The sequence below is a fragment of the Phyllopteryx taeniolatus genome, chromosome 7 (assembly GCF_024500385.1).
Source record: "Phyllopteryx taeniolatus isolate TA_2022b chromosome 7, UOR_Ptae_1.2, whole genome shotgun sequence".
Classification (NCBI taxonomy): Eukaryota; Metazoa; Chordata; class Actinopteri; order Syngnathiformes; family Syngnathidae; genus Phyllopteryx; species Phyllopteryx taeniolatus.
In genome coordinates this window covers 31781905-31801653 of record NC_084508.1, presented here as the reverse complement: position 1 = coordinate 31801653, position 19749 = coordinate 31781905, and the positions used below count along the sequence as shown (strand labels likewise).

At 45.1% G+C, this 19749-nt stretch overlaps 1 protein-coding gene across 5 annotated transcripts in view; it reads right to left on the bottom strand.

Annotated features, from left to right (window-relative positions):
* LOC133480461 (GDP-L-fucose synthase-like) overlaps nt 1-19749 on the bottom strand; it is a 29391-nt gene that overhangs the window by 858 nt on the left and 8784 nt on the right. For 3 of the 5 annotated variants that reach the window (XM_061778515.1, XM_061778514.1, XM_061778519.1), the window contains 4 exons: nt 12887-12960; nt 12423-12556; nt 6366-6497; nt 6203-6282 (listed from right to left, as the gene is read on the bottom strand). In XM_061778515.1, coding sequence (XP_061634499.1) covers nt 6203-6282; nt 6366-6497; nt 12423-12556; nt 12887-12960 — 420 coding nt within the window. Of the gene's footprint in view, nt 1-6202; nt 6283-6365; nt 6498-6526; nt 11112-12422; nt 12557-12886; nt 12961-19749 lie in introns of those variants that run through there. The other 2 variants (XM_061778518.1, XM_061778517.1) reach the window with 2 other exon arrangements.

Genomic DNA, 19749 nt, shown 5'->3' with positions numbered 1-19749 from the left:
AGTTTGCATGTTCTCCCTGTGCCTGCGTGGGTTTTCTCCGGGCACGCCGGTTTCCTCCCACATCCCAAAAAACATGGATGGTAGGTAATTGACAACTCTAAATTGCCCGTAGGTGTGAATGTGAGTGCAAATGGTTGTTTGTTTATATGTGCCCCGCGATTGGCTGGCAACCAGTTCATGGGTTCACCTTCCCCTTCACCTCCTGCCCGATGATAGCTGGGATAGGCTCCAGCACGCCCGCGACCCTAGTGAGGAGAAGCGGCTCAAAAAATGGAATGATGGATGGAGGTTTAATGGTCAGGTGTTACAAAACATTTGTCCATACAGTGTAACTCAGTATTTATTTGTTGAAGAGTACTTAAAAAGATATTTCAAAAGCAAGGCTAGTGTCATAAGCTGCCCTGCAGTTCTCCTGTTGGAGCCTGGGTAGCGCTCTCTCGCTCTCTCTCCTCCCTCTTTCCAGCACCTGTCACCAATCGGCCCTCGTTACCACCTGTATTTAAGCCCGGCCTGATCCCGGAAATCCTTGCCACAGTATTGCAGCTTCTCCAGCGGTACAACGGCTCCCCAGTATCCACGTAAGCTACACAATTCCTTGTCTCCTTTCTGACCTCCGTGTCTCTCCTTGTCCTCAGTGTTTCCTCCGTGTTTCTCGCCAAGTGAATTCCTGCCACGCATTCCCTGCCTCCACAACCCGCCAGCGCACTTCAAGGACCATCTACATTTCCCTTTTTCAATAAACTGTTCATCACAACCTCTCAGCCTCCGCCTTCTCTTGGGTCCAGTCTTCATCCGTTCATGACAGACTACTCTGGCCAGCCATGGACCCAGCAGCCCCGGAGGCGCTAAAAAAGATGCACTCACCCTTCGAGGCGCCCACATAGGACACCACGACAAAACGCTTCAAGAAATTATGGAATCCATACACTCCCTCACTCAAGTCTCCCTCCTGTCTTCGAAAATACAATTCTACCTTCTTCCTGTAAGTACTCCTAACGAGCCCGCAGCCTCAGAGCCACCCCGCATCTCGTACAAAGAACCTCATGTCCCCCCCGTCCGACCCCTACTCCAGGGACCTTGGTGCATGTAGGCAGTTCCTTATTAATTGCTCACGAGTTTTCAATCTTCACCCGTACAGTTATCCCACCGAACAATCCAAGGTTGCATTTGTCACTAACCTCCTCCGCGGCAAAGCAGCCAAATGGTCCACCGCATTATGGCACAAGTCCTCCCCGGTACTCCAGTCATGCGATTTGTTTTCTGCTGAACTATTCGATCAACCCATTCAGGGCAGAGAAGCCACCCGTCGTCTCCTTACGCTCACTCAGGGCGCTTGTTCCGTAGCTGCATACTCCCATCGAATTTAGGATACTTGCTCATGAGATGACGCTGTGCTGAGGGGAATTTTTCTTAATGGCCTTTCGGAGCAACTTAAAGATGAACTTGCTGCTTGGGACGAGCCCTCATTTCTCGAGGATCTTATCACACTCACCATCCGCCGAGATAACAGACTACGAGAGAGAGGGTCCGAGTGTGTAAGATCACTCCCACCGTGAGCACCGCCGCCATCAGCATCTCATCCGCATTCTGCACCTCCGACTGCCCCATCGTCACCCCCCACTGCACCTGATGCACCCATACACACTGGTAACACCCGAATAGATCCCCTGGAACGTCAGCGTCGTGTCATTTAGCGGCTGTGCATTTATTGCGGTCAATCAGGTCATTTCATTGTAACTTCCCCCTTGCGACCCAAAAGACCAGGCTCGCCACGTACCGAGAGCGCCGCGGTGAGCCAAACCACCATTTCCTCTAGATATCCCTCCCGTATGACCGTCTCTACTTGCATTCTAGGTTCCGCTCACAACACACCCATAATGGCTCTTATTGATTCCGGTGCAGATGATAACTTTATTCATGAAGGATTAGCACATCATCTCCAACTCCCTCTCCAACCACTCACATCTCCCAAGAAAGTCACAGCCCTGGATGGGCGAGTTATCTCCCCTGTCACCCACCAAACAGTGCCATTCACCTTGCTTATTTCCAGAAATCACCGTGAGAACATCTTTTTGTTATCACATTCCCTGAGACCCCATTAGACCTCGGAATTCCCTGTCTCAGAAAACATAACCCCACCATAGACTGGACGCACTTATCTATCACCGGATAGATAACTCACTGCCACTCAAAACTACCTGCTCTCTGCTATACCGCCCTTTTGTAAACCACCACCATCTGCCACACCAGTTGACCTCTCCTGTGTCCCCAAAGAATATCATGATCTCTCTCCGGTGTTCAATTAAGACCTGGCCGTTTCTCTACCCCCCACTGTGCTTACGACTGTGCAATTATTCTTCTACCGTGGGCCCCTTTTCCCTACAGCCGCCTCTTCAACCTTTCCCGCCCTTAGAAAAAAAGCAGTGGAGGACTATATTCGTGACTCTCTGGCTTCTGGACTCATTCAACCTTCCTCATCTCCAGTTGGGGCTGGCTTCTTCTTTGTTGAGGAAAAAAGATACCACTGTCCGCCCCTACATAGACTGCTGTGGACTCAATGACATCACCGTTAAAAATAAATCATCACCACCCCTCATTGACCCCTCTGTGACACTCAGATATTCACCAAATTGGACCTACGAAATGCCTACCACCTCATCCGTATCTGGGAGGAGGATGAATGGAAAACTGCTTTCAATACCCCTCTCGGACACTTTGAATACGTGGTCATGCCGTTTGGATTAACCAACGCCCCCACAGCCTTCCAATCCTTCATCAATGACAGTCTTCGTGACATAAAAAAACGGTTTCTTTTTGTGTACTTGGACGACATTCTCATTTTCTCTTTCGCCCCTGAAGAACACCGCAGTCATGTACACGAAGTCCTCCAGTGCCTCCTTGAAAACCTCGTGTATGTCAAACCCAAAAAATGCGAATTCCACCTCTCTGCCGTACATTTTTTAGGCTACATCATTGCCAAAGGACAGTTGCAACCAGACCTTGCAAAGATCCAAGCAATCATTGACTGGCCCATTCCCACCACCTGGAAAGAACTCAGTTTGCTCGGATTCGCCAACTTCTACCACTGCTTCATCCGCAGTTACAGCAAGGTCGCAATTCCCCTCACATCCACCAGTTCTCCCTTTCAGTGGACCCCGGCAGCATCCCAAGCTTTCAGCCAACTCAAAACCCTGTTCACCAGTGCTCCCATCTTTCGTCACCCTGACGCCTCTCTCCAATTCGTGGTGGAGGTTGACGCCTCGGACACTGGGGCAGGGGCCGTCCTCTTGCAGCGGGACCCCACGTCCCAGAAACTTCATCACTATCCCTGTGCATTTTTTCCCCGTCGCCTGTCCCCTGCCGAGAGGAATTAGGACATTGGCAAAAGAGAGCTGTTAGCCATCGTATGGGCATTGGAAGAGTGGAGGCACTGGTTGGAGGGGACGGAAGTAACATTTATCATCTGGACTGATCACAACAACCTTTCCTACCTGCGTTCCGCTAAACGCCTTAACCCCTGACAAGCTCCCTGCGCCCTGTTCCTAAGCCGATTCAATTTCAGCATCTCCTTCCGACCTGGATCCCGCAAGAGCAAACCTGACGCCCTCTCCCGCATATACTCACCCCCCTCCAGCCCTGCAGAACCCGAGACTATCCTCGCTTCGTCGGTGCAGCCTCCCAAATTTAACCCATCCCGAGCCACCCATGGTCCAACATCGCTTTAGATTTCATCACCGGCCTGCCTCCTTCTGAATGGAACACTATCATTCTTAGTGTTGTCGATCGATTTTCGAAATATGTCCATTACATACCCCTTTCCAAACTACCCACTGCTTTTGAAACTACTAACCTCCTTGTTCATCATGTCTTCAAACTCCACGGTAACCCCATCGACATTGTCTCGGACCGAGGTCCCCAGTTCTCCTCCCTGGTTTGGAAATAATTCTGCAAAGAGGTGAGCACAGCAGCAGGCTTGTCCTCTGGGTACCATCCACAGACCAACGGCCAGACGGAGCGGGCAAATCAATCTCTAGAATCAGCCCTTCGCTGCGTTGTCGCACGCAACCCCACCTCCTGGAGCTCATTTCTGCCATGGACTGAATACACCCACAACTCCCTCACCGGCTTTGCCACCGGTATGTTTCCGTTCATGGCCTGCTACGGTTTCCAATCTCCATTATTTAAGGAACAGGAGCATGGGGTAGCGGTTCCCGCGGTGAGGGATCATCTGAAAAGGGTCCAGTCAGTGTGGAAGGACGTCAGGGCGGCCTTGTTCCGATCTGCAGAGAGGAATAAACAGCTCGTGGACCTTTGTTATTCCCCTGCACCTCAGTACAAGGTGGGTCAGTCCGTTTGGCTTTCTGCCCGTAACCTCCCGCTCCAAACAGAATCCCGCAAACTCACTCGTGCTTTATCGGTCCGTTTCCCATCATTAAAATAATCAATCCCACGTCTGTTCAACTTCAACTCCCCCAGTCTCTAAAAATGCATCCAACCTACCACGTGTCATTGCTCAAGCCTGTCTCCACCTGCGCTCTGAGCCCTCCAGCCGTACCCACTCTGTCCGTACACCCCCCCCCCCCCCCCCCCCCCCCCCCCCCGGTGTTATCGACAACCATCTGGCCTTCACGGGTTTGCGCATTCTCGATGTGAGGCCCAGGGGGAAGGGTTATCAGTACATGGTAGACTGGGAGGGGTATGGTACGGAGGAGCGTTCCTGGATTTTCTGGAAACTGATCCTCAACGACTCCTTTCTTTCTGACATTTATGCGGCTCACCCGGGGAAGCCAGGCAGGATGCCGGGAGGTTTCTGTTGAGAGGGGGCTACTGTCATGAGCTGCCCTGCAGTTCTACTGTTGGAGCCTGGGTGGCGCTTTGTGCCCTCTCGCTCTCTCCCCTCCACTCTCTTTCCAGCACCTTCCTGGGCCGCGCACTTGTCACCAATCAGCCCTCGTTACCACCTGCATTTATGCCTGCCTGATCCCGGAAATCCTTGCCACAGTATTGCAGCTTCTCCAGCGGTACAACAGCTCCCCAGTCTCCACGTAAGCTACACAATTCCTCGTCTCCTTTCTGACCTCCGTGTGTCTCCTTGTCCTTGGTGTTCCCTCCGTTTTCCTCGCCAAGTGAATTCCTACCGCCACGCCGCCAAGCCAGCCGCCTGCCCTCGTCACCGCCTGCACAACCAAATAGCGCACCTCAAGGACCATCTACATTTCCCTTTTTCAAGAAACTGTTAATCACAACCTCTCAGCCTCCACCTGCTCTTGGGTCCAGTCTCCAGCCGTTCATGACAGACTAGTACATTTATAGATTTCACGTAATGGCCTTATTGTAGAAGCATCAGGGTAATTATTTTTTCAGTAGCACTAAAACAAAAGGGGTATTGCAAACATAATTACTCAATTTACACACATCAACTTTAACACTAAAATATTGTGTATGAAATGCGAAATTTCTTTTAACGTGCTTTCACAACAGTGAAATGGTCTTCCCACCCCCCAAAAAAAAAAAAAAAAAAAAAAAAAAATCATTATGCTTACGACAGAGCGAGCTTGCAGTTAGCAGTAGGGTTAACGATGACATTACTAACACACAGAAGCAAAATGTGACAGCACTGGAAAAAAAACCCTGAAAAATATATAAGGAAACTTTAATACCAATAGTTCAGGATTCTTTTGTTTTTTCATAGATTAAACTAAAAATACTAAAAGGTTAAATGTTAGCTGTACGGATCTAGCATTGCAATTTTGTGATTTTACTCGTCAAAGATGTGTGCAACGTTGTTTTCGTGTTCCAACTAAAGATAACTGAGAATTATGCTCCTGTAAAAAAAGGAATGGTTATAATGCAGTATTTTACAGTTCCAAATACCTGTGACTTAAAATACAATCACTGTCATCAGTTATTATGCACACATTGTAAATGACAAACTCAAACAAAATATTCCAAAGAAATCTGAGGATGGTTTGTAAAATGATTAAAACAAGATTTGTAATGTATTTGATTTTTTTTTTTGCATTCAAACAAATGGAAAAACTTATGGTAAGATTTTTGTGGTCCTGCCCCTTTGACATTAAATTAGGCTTAATAGGGCCCCCGACCTACGGAGTCTGACATCCCTGATGTACAGATACCTGTTGCAGACTTAAAAATGTGCTATGACATCAGTTACAGTACCTTTGCATGTATTTTAGGATACAACCACTTCACCTTTAAAATCCAATGCTTGCACAACTGTGTCTGCTGCTTCTTTGATTGATACTTCATCTTCCTCACCAACTTAAGTCAACAGACAAAACAATTCAATTTCAGATGTTCTGAGTTCTCCTGTTTAACTGCATAGTACATGCATTAGGACTTACCAGAAAGGATGATGGGGTCAACCTCTGGATATTCCCTCAAAACCCAGAGGAAGAGACGAGCCAAATCCAAAGAGTAAATGAACTGCCTTTTGGGAGTGCCAGAGCCCCAGACCACCAAGGGCTTCCCCTCCTCTAACCATCATAACAACAGTGTAGATACATATTGTTAAGTACACAAACACCTGTTTGCATGGATCAGTCCCTGGCAACAGATGTACTAAACTAAATTGTAGGGGTGTTAAAAAGAGTGATGTAATTCTTGATCATTTAGGTATTTTGAACATTGCATGTCAGAAACCTTTGAAACCCTTAAGAATGGTTTTAATTTGTGGTAAAATGGCCTAAATAAGTCTATTTCGAATGTATACAGTATATCACATAAATCAAAAGAGCCTACAGCTTACTGGGACTTGTGAAAACGAGATCATAATCATAAGTAAAACTGAGGGTGCTTTCACACCTGAAGTTCGCTTTTCTCATCCGAATCATCGGTTGGTTTGTAAACAATTGCAACATCAGGAACATCCAGTCAACAGGTTTTTGCCTTTTAAAGTTTTTGTGAATTCCCAATGCATTTCTTTTTTTGTGTCATGAGGCATGGCTGTTCCTCAAGAGGAAACCATGTAAAAAGAATTCAACTTACACTCTCCTACAACCCCAATTCCAATGAAGTTGGGACGTTGTGTTAAACATAAATAAAAACAGAATACAATTACTTGCAAATCATGTTCAACCGATATTTAATTGAATACATTTACAATGTAATATTTAATGTTCAAACTGATAAACTATTGTTTTTAGCAAATTATTAACTTTGAATTTTATGGCTGCCTTCACACTCCAAAAAAGCTGGGACAGGTGGCAAAAAAGTTGAGGAATGCTCATCAAACACCTGTTTAGAACATCCCACAGTTGAACAGGCTAATTGGGAACAGGTGGGTGCCATGGTTGGGCATAAAAGGAGCTTCCCTGAATTGCTCAGTCATTCACAAGCAAAGATGGGGCGAGGTTCACCTCTTTGTGAACAAGTGCGTGAGAAAATAGTCGAACAGTTTAAGGACAATGTTCCTCAATGTACAATTGCAAGGAATTTAGGGATTTCATCATCTACGGTCCATATCATCATCAAAAGGTTCAGAGAGTCTGGAGAAATTACTGCATGTAAGCAGCAAGGCTGAAAACCAACATTGAATGCCCGTGACCTTCGATCCCTCAGGCGGCACTGCATCAAAAACCGACATCAATGTATAAAGTATATGGGCTTAGGAACACTTAAGAAAACCAATGTCAGTAAATACAGTTTGGCGCTACATCCATAAGTGCAACTTGGAAGTCTACTATGCAAAGCAAAAGCCATTTATCAACAACACCCAGAAACTGCGCCGGCTTCTCTGGGCCCAAGCTCATCGAATATGGACTGATGCAAAGTGGAAAAGTGTTCTGTGGTCCGACGAGTCCACATTTCACATTGTTTTTGGAAATTGTGGACGTTGTGTCCTCCAGGCCAAAGAGGAAAAGAACCATCTGGACTGTTATGGACACAAAGTTCAAAAGCTAGCATCTGTGATGGTATGGGGCTGTGTTAGTGCCAATGGCACGGGTAACTTACAAATCTGTGAAGGCACCGTTAATGCTGAAAGGTACATACAGGTTTTGGAGAAACATATGCTGCTATCCAAGCAACGTCTTTTTCATGGACGCCCCTGCTTATTTCAGCAAGACAATGCCGAACCGCATTCTGCACGTGTTACAACAGCGTGGCTTCGTAGTAAAAGAATGTGTGTACTTGACTGGCCTGCCTGCAGTCCAGACTTCTCTCCCATTGAAAATGTGTGGCGCATTATGAAGCGTAAAATGCGACAACAGAGAAGCTATACATCTAGCAAGAATGGGAGGGAATTCCACCTACAAAGCTTCAATAATTAGTGTCCTCAGTTCCCAAACGTTTATTGAATGTTGTTAAAAGAAAAGGTGATGTAACACAGTGGTAAACATGACCCTGTCCCAGCTTTTTTGGAACGTGTTGCACCCATAAAATTCCAATTTAATGATTATTTGCTAAAAACAAAGTTTATCAGTTTGAACATTAAATATCTTGTCTTTGTAGTGTATTCAATTAAATTTTGGTCGAACATGATTTGCAAATCATTGTATTCTGCTTAACAACGTCCCAACTTCATTGGAATTGGGGTTGTATATGAAACTCATAAATCAACTAAATATAAGTGAAATCAATATTTGGGGCCTTACCATCAAAAGGAATGTAGAACATACTCTGGATGTATCCTGCCGTGGCCAAGCAATAATAAAAATAATGGTTTTATGGTTTTCCGTGACTACAAAATTGCATGTTTAACAAAGAGTTCAGTGTCTATGAGTTGATTACAAACAGACAGAACCTTGGAATGTATATATATACAAAATTTTTACTTAATAAACTATTATTCTTTACAAAGGTTAGAAATGGTAAATTAGAGGGAAAATCCTTTCATTTCCTTTTCATAAACCCTTTTTAATTTAAAAGAATGTATGGGACAAATCTAGTTTGTAAGAGTCCAGTGGGTATGTAGGTATGGATACTCTGCGCAGTGAACTCCCATTATATTGCAGTTCATCTTTTGCACCCCCGCTATTTCGCGGATTTTGAAGTGATAATTTTTTATAGGTCTACAGTATACAGGTGGCTCTGAATTTTGTTTATATAGCATCAAATCACAACTGAAGTTATCTCAAGGCACTTTCGGATGGACCAGGTCTAGAAACACACTCCTCACACAAAAGACCAACTGAATTTAAGAGTTGCCCGCCTTCAGTGTAGTTGCAGTAACGGATGCTAAATTGCGTTAGCCTTTTTATGGCGTTTCGCATGATATATTAGGATTCTGGTGGTGGACTTTATATGGTTGGGATGAACATTTGTTTTAAATATACAATGCTTAATTATTTTTTGTTTTGTGTCACTTTTACTGTAAACAACTAGGATTTGACAAATAGCTTGAAGCAAGCACACGGTTCCTCTAATTTGGAGACCTGCGAGCAAGTCTTCATTTCATTCCCTCAAAGTGATGTTTTACGAGTCTGTGATAACAGGAGCAAAGGATGTGTGTTTTAATGAGTTTGTGTGTTTAAAGGGTGTAGGAGGGGTAAAATTACAAAAAAAGTGTTATTAAGTACCTCCTGTGATAAACTGGAGTTCACTGTACTGAAGATGAAACTTAAAATGTCCAAAAGCTGATGAATTTTCATGGCCAGAGAACATCCATGTATCCATTTTCTATACCGCCTGTCCTCATTTGGCCTGCAGGTGATCCCAACTATCCCAAGAGACTTAGGGCGAGAAGTCGTGTAGACCCTGGATTGGTCGCTGACCAATCGTAGGGCTACAGAAAAATCACAACTAAAATGATCTTATGAATGAACCTTACAATGACACACAAATTTGATTTAACAGGGCATAAGGATTGCAAAATTCTTATAGGACGTTACTGGCAGTCTACTAATAAGTCTGAAAGTTTTTACTCAGTCACATTATGACAAAATTTGCTGAAAAACTAGTAGTGACTGTATGGCAGTAGTTAAACAACAATGTGCATTTAGATTTTCTCAGAAGTATATTTGCGAAAGTGGCGGCATGGTGGTCAACTGGTTAGCACATCCGCTTCACAGTTCTGAGGACCTGGGTTCAAATTGCCTCAAATCTCGGCCCCGCCTGTGTAGAGTTTGTGTGCTCGCCCTGTGCCTGTGTGGGTTTTCTCCGGGTAATCCGGTTTCCTCCCACATCCCAAAAACATGTATCGTAGGTTAATTGAAGACTCTTAATTGCCCGTAGCTGTGAATATGAGTGTGAATGGTTGTTTGTCTATACAGCGGCTGAAATATTTAACACCATTTTTCTCGAATATATTTCCAAAGATGCTATTGACGTGAAAATTTCACCAGATGTTGGGAACAACCCAAGTTATCCATACATACAAAGAAAGTAAAACAAATAAAATCAGAAACTACATTGTGTGTAATAATGTGAAATGACACAGGGAAAAAGTATTGAACACGCCAACTGGAATTTAATACTTTGTACAAAAGCCTTTGTTTGCAATGACAGCTTCAAGAAGTCTCCTGTATGGAGAAACTAGCTGCATTGCTCTGTTGTGAATTTGACCCATTCCTCCACACAAGAAGTCTTCAAATCTTGAAGGTTCCGTGGGCTTCTTATATGGACCTAAAGTTTCAGTTCTTTCCATAGATTTTCGATTGGATTCAATCAGGAGTCAGGTGATTGGCTGGGCCATTCTAGCAGATTTATTTGTTTTCTTTGAAAGCAATTGAGAGTTTCCTTGGCAGTATGTTTTGGATCATTATTTTGCTGAAATGTCAACCCTCGTTTTATTTTAATCTTCCTCGTAGATGGCAGCAGATTTTTGTCAAGAATATCTCGGTACATTTACCCATTCATCCTTCCTTCAATAATGTGAAGTTTACCAGTACCATTTGCTGAAAAGCAGCCCCACACCATCATGTTCCCTCCTCCAAACTTCACTGTTGGTATGGTATTTTTAGGGTGATGTGGAGTTGTCATGGTCGGAACAAAGGACAGGACCCAAAATGCACGACTCAAATTCAATGGACAGTTTAAAAAAGAGTAGTTTAATAAACGGGGAGGAGTCAGTACACTAGGCTTACTATGAGTCAGTGACGTGGAAAAAAGGATTGCTGGAACGTGACAACAAGGTATAACGAACTGGCAACCTGAAAGAATGAGACACAAGATTAAATGCATAGGGTAATTAGGGTAAACGAGGCACAGGTGGGGAAGATGCTCTCAGGAGCAGGTGTGTACAAGGCAGGGGGAAGACAACAACCATAACACACACCCATGACAGTAGTGCCATTTCTCCTCCAAATGTGGTGTGCATTACGGCATCCAAACTACAATTTTGCTCTCATCTGAGCAAACTATATTCTCCTAGTATTTAACTGGCTTGTCAAAATGTTGTTCAGCAAACTTTAAATGAGCTTTTTTCTCAGCTATGGGGTCTTGCGTGGTGAGCGTGCATACAGGCCATAGGGGCGGAGTACATTACTCACTGTTTTCCTTGTGACAACAGTACCTGCTACTTCCAGGTCTTTGAAGCTCCCCACAGGTGGTCCTTGGCTCTTGGACAACTCTTTTGATTATTCTTTGCACTCCTCTGTCGGAAATCTTAGAGGAGGACCTGATCGAGGCAAATTTATGGTGGTATGATTGGCTTTCCACTTTCGTATTATGGCCCCAACCGTGCTCACTGGAACGTTCAGAAGCTTAGATATGCGCCTGTAACCCAGTGATTCCCAACCAGTGTGCCATGGAACATTAGTATGGCATGAGCACTCTTCAGGTGTGCTGTGAGAAATATTAAAATTTTACTTAATTGCTCAAAAAAATTATATTTACAATAAATAATGTATCTTTGTTCATCTATTTATGCTAGATTTTTCAATTGTAAAATATGTACCTTCGCTCCATGAAGGTTGGAAATCACTGCTGTAACCAATGCCATCGTTATGTTTTGCAACAATTAGTTTGCGATGGTCTTGAGACAGCTTTCTGTTCTTAACCATCATGAGATGTGTCTTGACTCACACCTTGGCAATGACACCTTTGTGTAGGCCATCAATTGGGACTGAACCAGCTGATATTCATTTGCACTGACAAGGGGCCGTCGGATTAGTGTTTGATTATTGAGAGATTTTAGGCATTTCCATGCCTTTTTGCGCCTCCCTTTCTTCATGTGTTCAATATTTTTACCTGTGTCATTTCATTTTTTTATAACACAATTTAATTTCTGTACTTGCTGTATGTGCCCTGCGATTGGCTGGTGACCAGTTCAGGGCGTACCCCGCCTCTCGCCCAGAGTTAACAGATCAAAACTATTATCCCAAATCATGGCAAGCTAAAAGTGGACGGTACTGCTTTGTGGAAATGTTGCTGTAAAAACAACAACAACATGAATTTCAGTGCAAGAGAAGTGCTAAACCCGTGCATCCTTTTTTACCTACAAAAAAAAAGATGTAACTTACTTTTGGCAATGTACGTTTTGTGAATTAGGCCTGGCACCACATGACCATCTTCAATACTGTAGTTGTCATGGGGACCAAACACATTTGTGGGGATCACCGCAGTGTAGCAGTGTCCATGCTGCTCGAAATAGGCCCTGTGCAACACCAGTGCAGTTTATTAGACAATGTAACAGTGTATAGTCCCCACTGAGCAATCATTGATTAGTAATGAAGAAAATTAGTTGGCAATTGCAAATTGCAGAAAGCTGGCTGAAAAAAACTTATCTAACCCTCAAAACCTGCAGGCACAAATTGTCTTTGATAGGATATCAGTAGGGCTTGGCTCAGACAATGTGAAATATACTTCTGATATTGAACTGCAACCTTATGAGCTCTGCCAAGAAATCTGCAATGGTGCAAAGTCATTGTCCTCTAGTCCAGTCACAGTTATGAAGTCAACAGTCGTGTAAACCTGATTATCCTACCTGTTATGAACATCTAACATTCTTTTTGCATAGGCGTAGCCGAAGTTGGATTCATGCGGTGGGCCGTTATGGATCTGTGGAAAAGATTTGTTGGGGAAAACAACACAAATTCAGGCGGAATTACACTGCATTGTTCCAGTGACAATTTAGATATGCATCATGGCAGCATAGATCGAAAAAACGATGGGATCACATATCAGATATCGGAATCTGACCTCTTTCAAATAAATGTGGATTATAATCTGATACATATTGTATATCTACCAATACCTGTGCAGTATAAATTACTGATTGGATAGACAACGGCTGTGAATCCAAACTACAGCTAAAGCATAGATAGACCACTAGTATGGTCTAAATATGGTAAATTAGAGGTAATAGCAAGGTTATCCTCATGGTCAGCCGAGGCTAATGAAAAGTGATGCAATTAATTATTATTTATGCTTTTTTGATTATTTATTTGTTGTCATTGCAGAGTGTTGATGCTTGTGGCGTTATTTATGTGCAATTTGGGCAAATGAGCATGCAGGCTATTCCATGTATTCAGGAAACACATTTGACATTTGAGATTGCTCATGTGATTTGAAACAAGATTTGCAACAATATAATCAATAAATGTGACTATTTTCCCAAATGATGTAATTATGTGCACCCAAAAAAATTTTTAAAGATGTAATTGTCATGATTTATAGCTTATAAGGCCACGGATATACTGGTTCGGCCCACTTCAGATCAAATTGGGGTGAATGTGGCCCGCGAACACCCCTGAGATACAGTATGTGTCACTTGAAAATTACATGAACGAAGTGTGTCAGAAAAGTACCTGAAGAGTTTTCCTGTTCAAAGTAATCCCCCTGGGGGTTTTACAGAAAGCAGGTTGAACACACTCATAATCTAAACCTGAGTTCTGAGTTGACTTCCTCTGAATTTGAAAACCGTAATCATTCGGGTCCAGAACAGCTCGAGATATTTCAGCAAGCAGGTTACGTGAAAACTTGGAGGAAGTTGACCCTGAGATGAGGAAAAGCCTGATCAATCCGTTTCAAATAGTTGGGTAAGAGGAATTCCGACTCATTCACCGCGGTAACAGACTGCGTGAACAGTATGCTCTATCCTGACGTTCGACGTCTCCTCCCACCTGAAGCAAACACTGCTTATCTGTTTCGCTGCAATCCTATCGATATTTAGGCAAAACTAAATTTAAAATTATATGATGATATTCCCAGACCAATTTCTGATCGAAAACTATTTATTTTTATATTCAGTCAACATGGCAGAATTGTGCCGACATCGGTACGAATTTTGTACATTCATGTGTCCGCCAATGAGAAAAGTCACCGTCGCAGCGAACTGTAACAATTTAAGAAAAACTATTTCACAGGATTGCAAGTGATTGATGTAGAAATCATTTATCAAAACATATTTGATGATTAATTAAATCATGATAGACATGCTGCGGCTCAGACTGGGACCAGTCTAATTCAGGAGCCCCGCTCAGTTGTTTTGAATGAAGCTGATTTTCCTTAAAATGGGATAAAATATACTTTTTGATTTTATCTATTTTGTAATCAATTATCTTATAATTGGTTGATTAAATATTAATACAATTAAATATATATACTTTTAACAAGGTTTTTATAATTAAGTTAATCTAGCTTAATTCTAAATAAAAGTTTTTTCTTTATTGCCAATAAAAAAGAAATTCCCAAAATAAATTTACATATACATTTGAAAATTTCAACAATTGCTTTAATAATTATCATTGAAATAATAAAAAAAAAAATTTGAATTGAGAATTATTTTATTGGTTAAAATGTGTTCATGTTTATTAATTTATATAATATATATATATATATATATATATATATATTATCTTCTTCTTTTCCTTTCGGTTTGTCCCGTTAAGGGTGGCAACAGCACGTCCTTTTCCTGCATCTTCCTCTCGAACACCAACTGCCATCATGTCTTCCCTCACGACATCCATCAACCTTCTCTTTTGTCTTCCTCTAGCTCCCTTGCCTGGCAGCTCCATCCTCATCATCCTTCTACCAATATACTCACTATTTCTCCTCTGGACGTGTCCAAACCATTGAAGTCTGCTCTCTCTAACTTTGCCTCCAAAACATCGATCCTTGGCTGTCCCTCTGATGAGCTAATTTCGAATTTTATCCAACCTGGTCACTCCAAGAGCGAACCTCAACATCTTCATTTCCGCCACCTCCAGCTCTGCTTCCTATTTTCTCTTCAGTACCACTGTCTCTAATCCGTATATCATGGCTGGCCTCACCACTGTTTAATAAACTTTGCCCTTCATCCGAGCAGAGACTCTTCTGTCACATAACACACCTGACACCTTCCTCCACCCATTCCAACCTGCTTGGACCCGTTACTTCACTTCCTGACCACACTCACCATATCTCTGGATGGTTGACCCCAAGTATTTCAAGTCATCCACCCTTGCTATCTCTTCTCCCTGTAGCCTCATTCTTCCCCCACCACCCCTCTCATTCATGCACATATATTCTGTTTTACTTCGGCTAATCTTCATTCCTCTTCTTTCCAGTGCATACCTCCATCTTTCTAACTGTTCCTCCAGCTGCTCCCTGCTTTCACTGCAGATCACAATGTATTCTGCAAACATCATGGTCCACGGGGATTCCAGTCTAACCTCATCTGTTAGCCTATCCATCACCACTGCAAAAAGGAAGGTGCTCAGGGCTGATCCCTGATGCAGTCCCACGTCCACCTTAAATTTGTCTGTCACACCTACAGCACATCTCACCGCTGTTCTGCTGCCCTCATTCATGTCCTGTATTATTCTAACATACTTCTCTGCCACTCAAGACTTCCGCATGCAGTACCACAGTTCCTCTCTGGGTACTCTGTCATAGGCTTTCTCTAGATCTACAAAGACACAATGTAGCTCCTTCTGACCTTCTCTGTACTTTTCCATCAACATCCTCAAGGCAAATAATGCATCTGTGGTATTCTTTTTAGGCATGAAACCATACTGTTGCTCGCAAATACTCACTTCTGTCCTGAGTTGACCCTCCACTACTCTTTCCCATAACTTAATTGTGTGGCTCATCAAATTTATTCCTCTATCGTTGCCACAGCTCTGCACATCACCTTTGTTCTTAAAAATGGGCACCAGTACACTTTTCCTCCATTCCTCAGGCATCTTCTCATGCACTAGAATTCTATTGAACAAGCTGGTCAAAAACTCCACAGCCCCCTCTCCTAGATGCTTCCATACCTCCACAGGAATGTCATCAGGACCAACTGCCTTTCCATTTTTCATCCTCTTTAATGCCTTTCTAACTTCCCCCTTACTAATCATTGCCACTTCCTGGTCCACCACACTTGCCTCTTCTACTCTCCCTTCTCTCTCATTTTCCTCATTCATCAACTCCTCGAAGTATTCTTTCCATCTAGCTAGCACACTGCTGGCACCAGTCAACATATTTCCATCACTATCCTTAATCACCCTAACCTGCTGCACATCCTTCCCATCTCTATCCCTCTGTCTGGCCAGCCTGTATAGATCTTTTTCTCCTTTTTTAGTATCCAACCTGCCATACATGTCATCATATGCCTCTTGTTTGGCCTTTGCCACCGCTACCTTTGCCCTGTGTCGCATCTCAATGTATTCCTTTCGTCTCTCCTCGGTCCTCTCAGTGTCCCACTTCTTCTTAGCTAACCTTTTTCCTTGTATGATTTCCTGTACTGTGAGGTTCCACCACCAAGTCTCCTTCTCTCCTTTCCTGCCAGAAGATACACAAAGTACTCTCCTGCCTGCCTCTCTGATCACCTTGGCTGCAGTAGTCCAGTCTTCCGGAAGCTCCTCCCGTCCACCGAGAGCCTGTCTCACCTCTTCCTGAAAAGCTGCACAACACTCGTCCTGTCTCAGCTTCCACCACATGGTTCTCTTCTCTGCCTTTGTCTTCCTAATTTTCCTCCCAACCACCAGAGTCATCTAACACACCACCATCCTATGCTGTCTAGCCACAGTCTCCCCTACCACTACCTTATAGTTGGTAACCTCCTTCAGATTACATCGTCTGCACAAGATGTAATCCACCTACGTGCTTCTACCTCCGCTCTTGTAGGTCACCCTATGTTCGTGCCTCTTCTGGAAAAAAAGTGTTCACTACAGCCAATTGCATCCTTGTTGCAAAGTCTACCACCATCTGTCCCTCCAAGTTCCTTTCCTGGATGCCGTACTTACCCATCACTTCTTCATCACCCCTATTACCTTCACCAACATGTCCATTACAATCTGCACCAATTACGACTCTCTCTCTGTCTGGGATGCTCAGAAGTACTTCGTCTAGCTCCTTCCAGAATTTCTCTTTCACCTCTAGGTCACATCCTACCTGTGGGGCATAGCCACTAATCACATTACACATAACACCCTCAATTTCAAATTTCAGCCTCATCACTCGATCTGATACTCTTTTCACCCCCAAGACATTCTTAGCCAACTCTTCTTTTAAAATAACCCCGACTCCCTTTCTCCTCCCATCTACACCATGGGAGATGGTTTAAACCCTGCCCCTAAGCTTCTAGCCTTACTGCCTTTCCACCTGGTCTCCTGGACACACAATATATCAACCTTTCTCCTTATCATCATGTCAACCAACTCCTGTCATAGTCCCAACATTCAAAGTCCCCACATTCAGTTCTAGGCTCTGTGTTTTCCTCTTCTCTTTCTGCCGAAGAACCCGCTTTCCACCTCTTCTTCTTCTTTGACTTCGACCCACAGTAGCTGAATTTCCAACGGCGCCGCGCAGGTTGACGGACGTTGTTAACCCGGGCCACGACCGATCCAGTATGGAATTCTTTGGATGAACGCTCATATTTGTTTGGCAAGGTTTTAAGCTGGATGCCCTTCCTGACGCAACCCTCTTCATTTATCCGGGCTTGGGACCGGCCTACAGTTTGTACTGACTTGTGCATTTTATATATATATATATATATATATATATATATATATATATATACATAAAATTGATCATCGTTGGTTGATTGATTTCCATCCATCCAATCCATTTTCTGGGCCACTTCTCCTCACTTGGGTCGCGGGCGTGCTGGAGCCTATCCCAGCTGTCATCGGGCAGGAGGCGGGGTACACCCTGAACTGGTTGCCAGCCAATCGCAGGGCACATACAAACAAACAACCATTCACACTCACAGTCACACCTACGGGCAATTTAGAGTCTCCAATTATGTTTTTTGGATGTGGGAGGAAACCGGAGTGCCCGGAGAAAACCCACACAGGCACGGGGAGAACATGCAAACTCCACACAGGCGGGGCCGGGGATTGAACCCGGGTCCTCAGAATTGTGCGGCTGACGTTCTAACCACCCCTCCTTGAGCCGTCACCTTGTCGTGGTGGAGGGGTTTGTGTGTCCCAGTGATCCTAGGAGCTAAATTGTCTGGGGCTTTATGCCCCTGGCAGGGTCACCCATGACAAACAGGTCCGAGGTGAGGGATCAGACAAAGCACGGCTCAAAGACCCCTAATGATGACGACAAACAATGGACTTCGTTTTCCCTTGCCCGGACGCGGGCCACCGGGCCCCCCCACTGGAGCCAGGCCTGGTGGTGGGGCTCGAAGGCGAGCGCCTGGTGGCCGGGCCTGCACTCATGGGGCCCGGCCGGGCACAGCCCGAAAGGGTAACGTGGGTCCCCCTTCCCATGGGCTCACCACCTGTGGGAGGGGCCATAGGGGTCGGGTGCAGTGTGAGCTGGGCGGTGGCCGAAGGCGGGGACCTTGGCGATCCGATCCCCGGCTACAGAAGCTGGCTCTAGGGACGTGGAATGTCACCTCTCTGGCAGGGAAGGAGCCCGAGCTGGTGTGTGAGGTCGAGAAGTTCCGACTCGATATAGTCGGACTCGCCTCCACACACACCTGGGGCTCTGGTACCAGTCCTCTCGAGAGGGGTTGGACTCTCTTCCACTCTGGAGTTGCCCATGGTGAGAGGCGCCGAGCAGGTGTGGGTATACTTATTGCCCCCCGGCTCGGCGCCGGTACGTTGGGGTTCACCCCGGTGGACGAGAGGGTAGCCTCCCTCCGCCTTCGGGTGGGGGGACGGGTCCTGACTGTTGTTTGTGCCTATGCACCAAACAGCAGTTCAGAGTACCCACCCTTTTTGGAGTCCTTGGAGGGGGTGCTGGAGAGCGCTCCCGCTGGGGACTCCATTGTTCTGTTGGGGGACTTCAATGCTCACGTGGGCAATGACAGTGAGACCTGGAAGGGCGCGATTGGGAGGAACGGCCCCCCCGATCAGAACCCAAGCGGTGTTCTGTTATTGGACTTCTGTGCTCGTCACGGATTGTCCATAACGAACACCATGTTCAAGCATAAGGGTGTCCACACGTGCACTTGGCACCAGGACACCCTAGGTCGCAGTTCGATGATCGACTTTGTGGTCGTGTCATCGGACTTGCGGCCGCATGTCTTGGACACTCGGGTGAAGAGAGGGGCGGAGCTGTCAACTGATCACCACCTGGTGGTGAGTTGGCTCCGATGGTGGGGGAAGATGCCGGTCCGACGTGGCAGGCCCAAACGTATTGTGAGGGTCTGCTGGGAACGTCTGGCAGAATCCCCTGTCAGAAGGAGTTTCAACTCCCACCTCCGACAGAACTTTGCTCATGTTCCGGGGGAGGCGGGGGACATCGAGTCCGAGTGGACCATGTTCCGCGCCTCCATTGCTGAGGCGGCCGACCGGAGCTGTGGCCGTAAGGTGGTCGGTGCCTGTCGTGGCGGCAATCCCCGAACACGTTGGTGGACACCAACGGTGAGGGATGCCGTCAAGCTGAAGAAGGAGTCCTATCGGGCCTTTTTGGCCTGTGGGACTC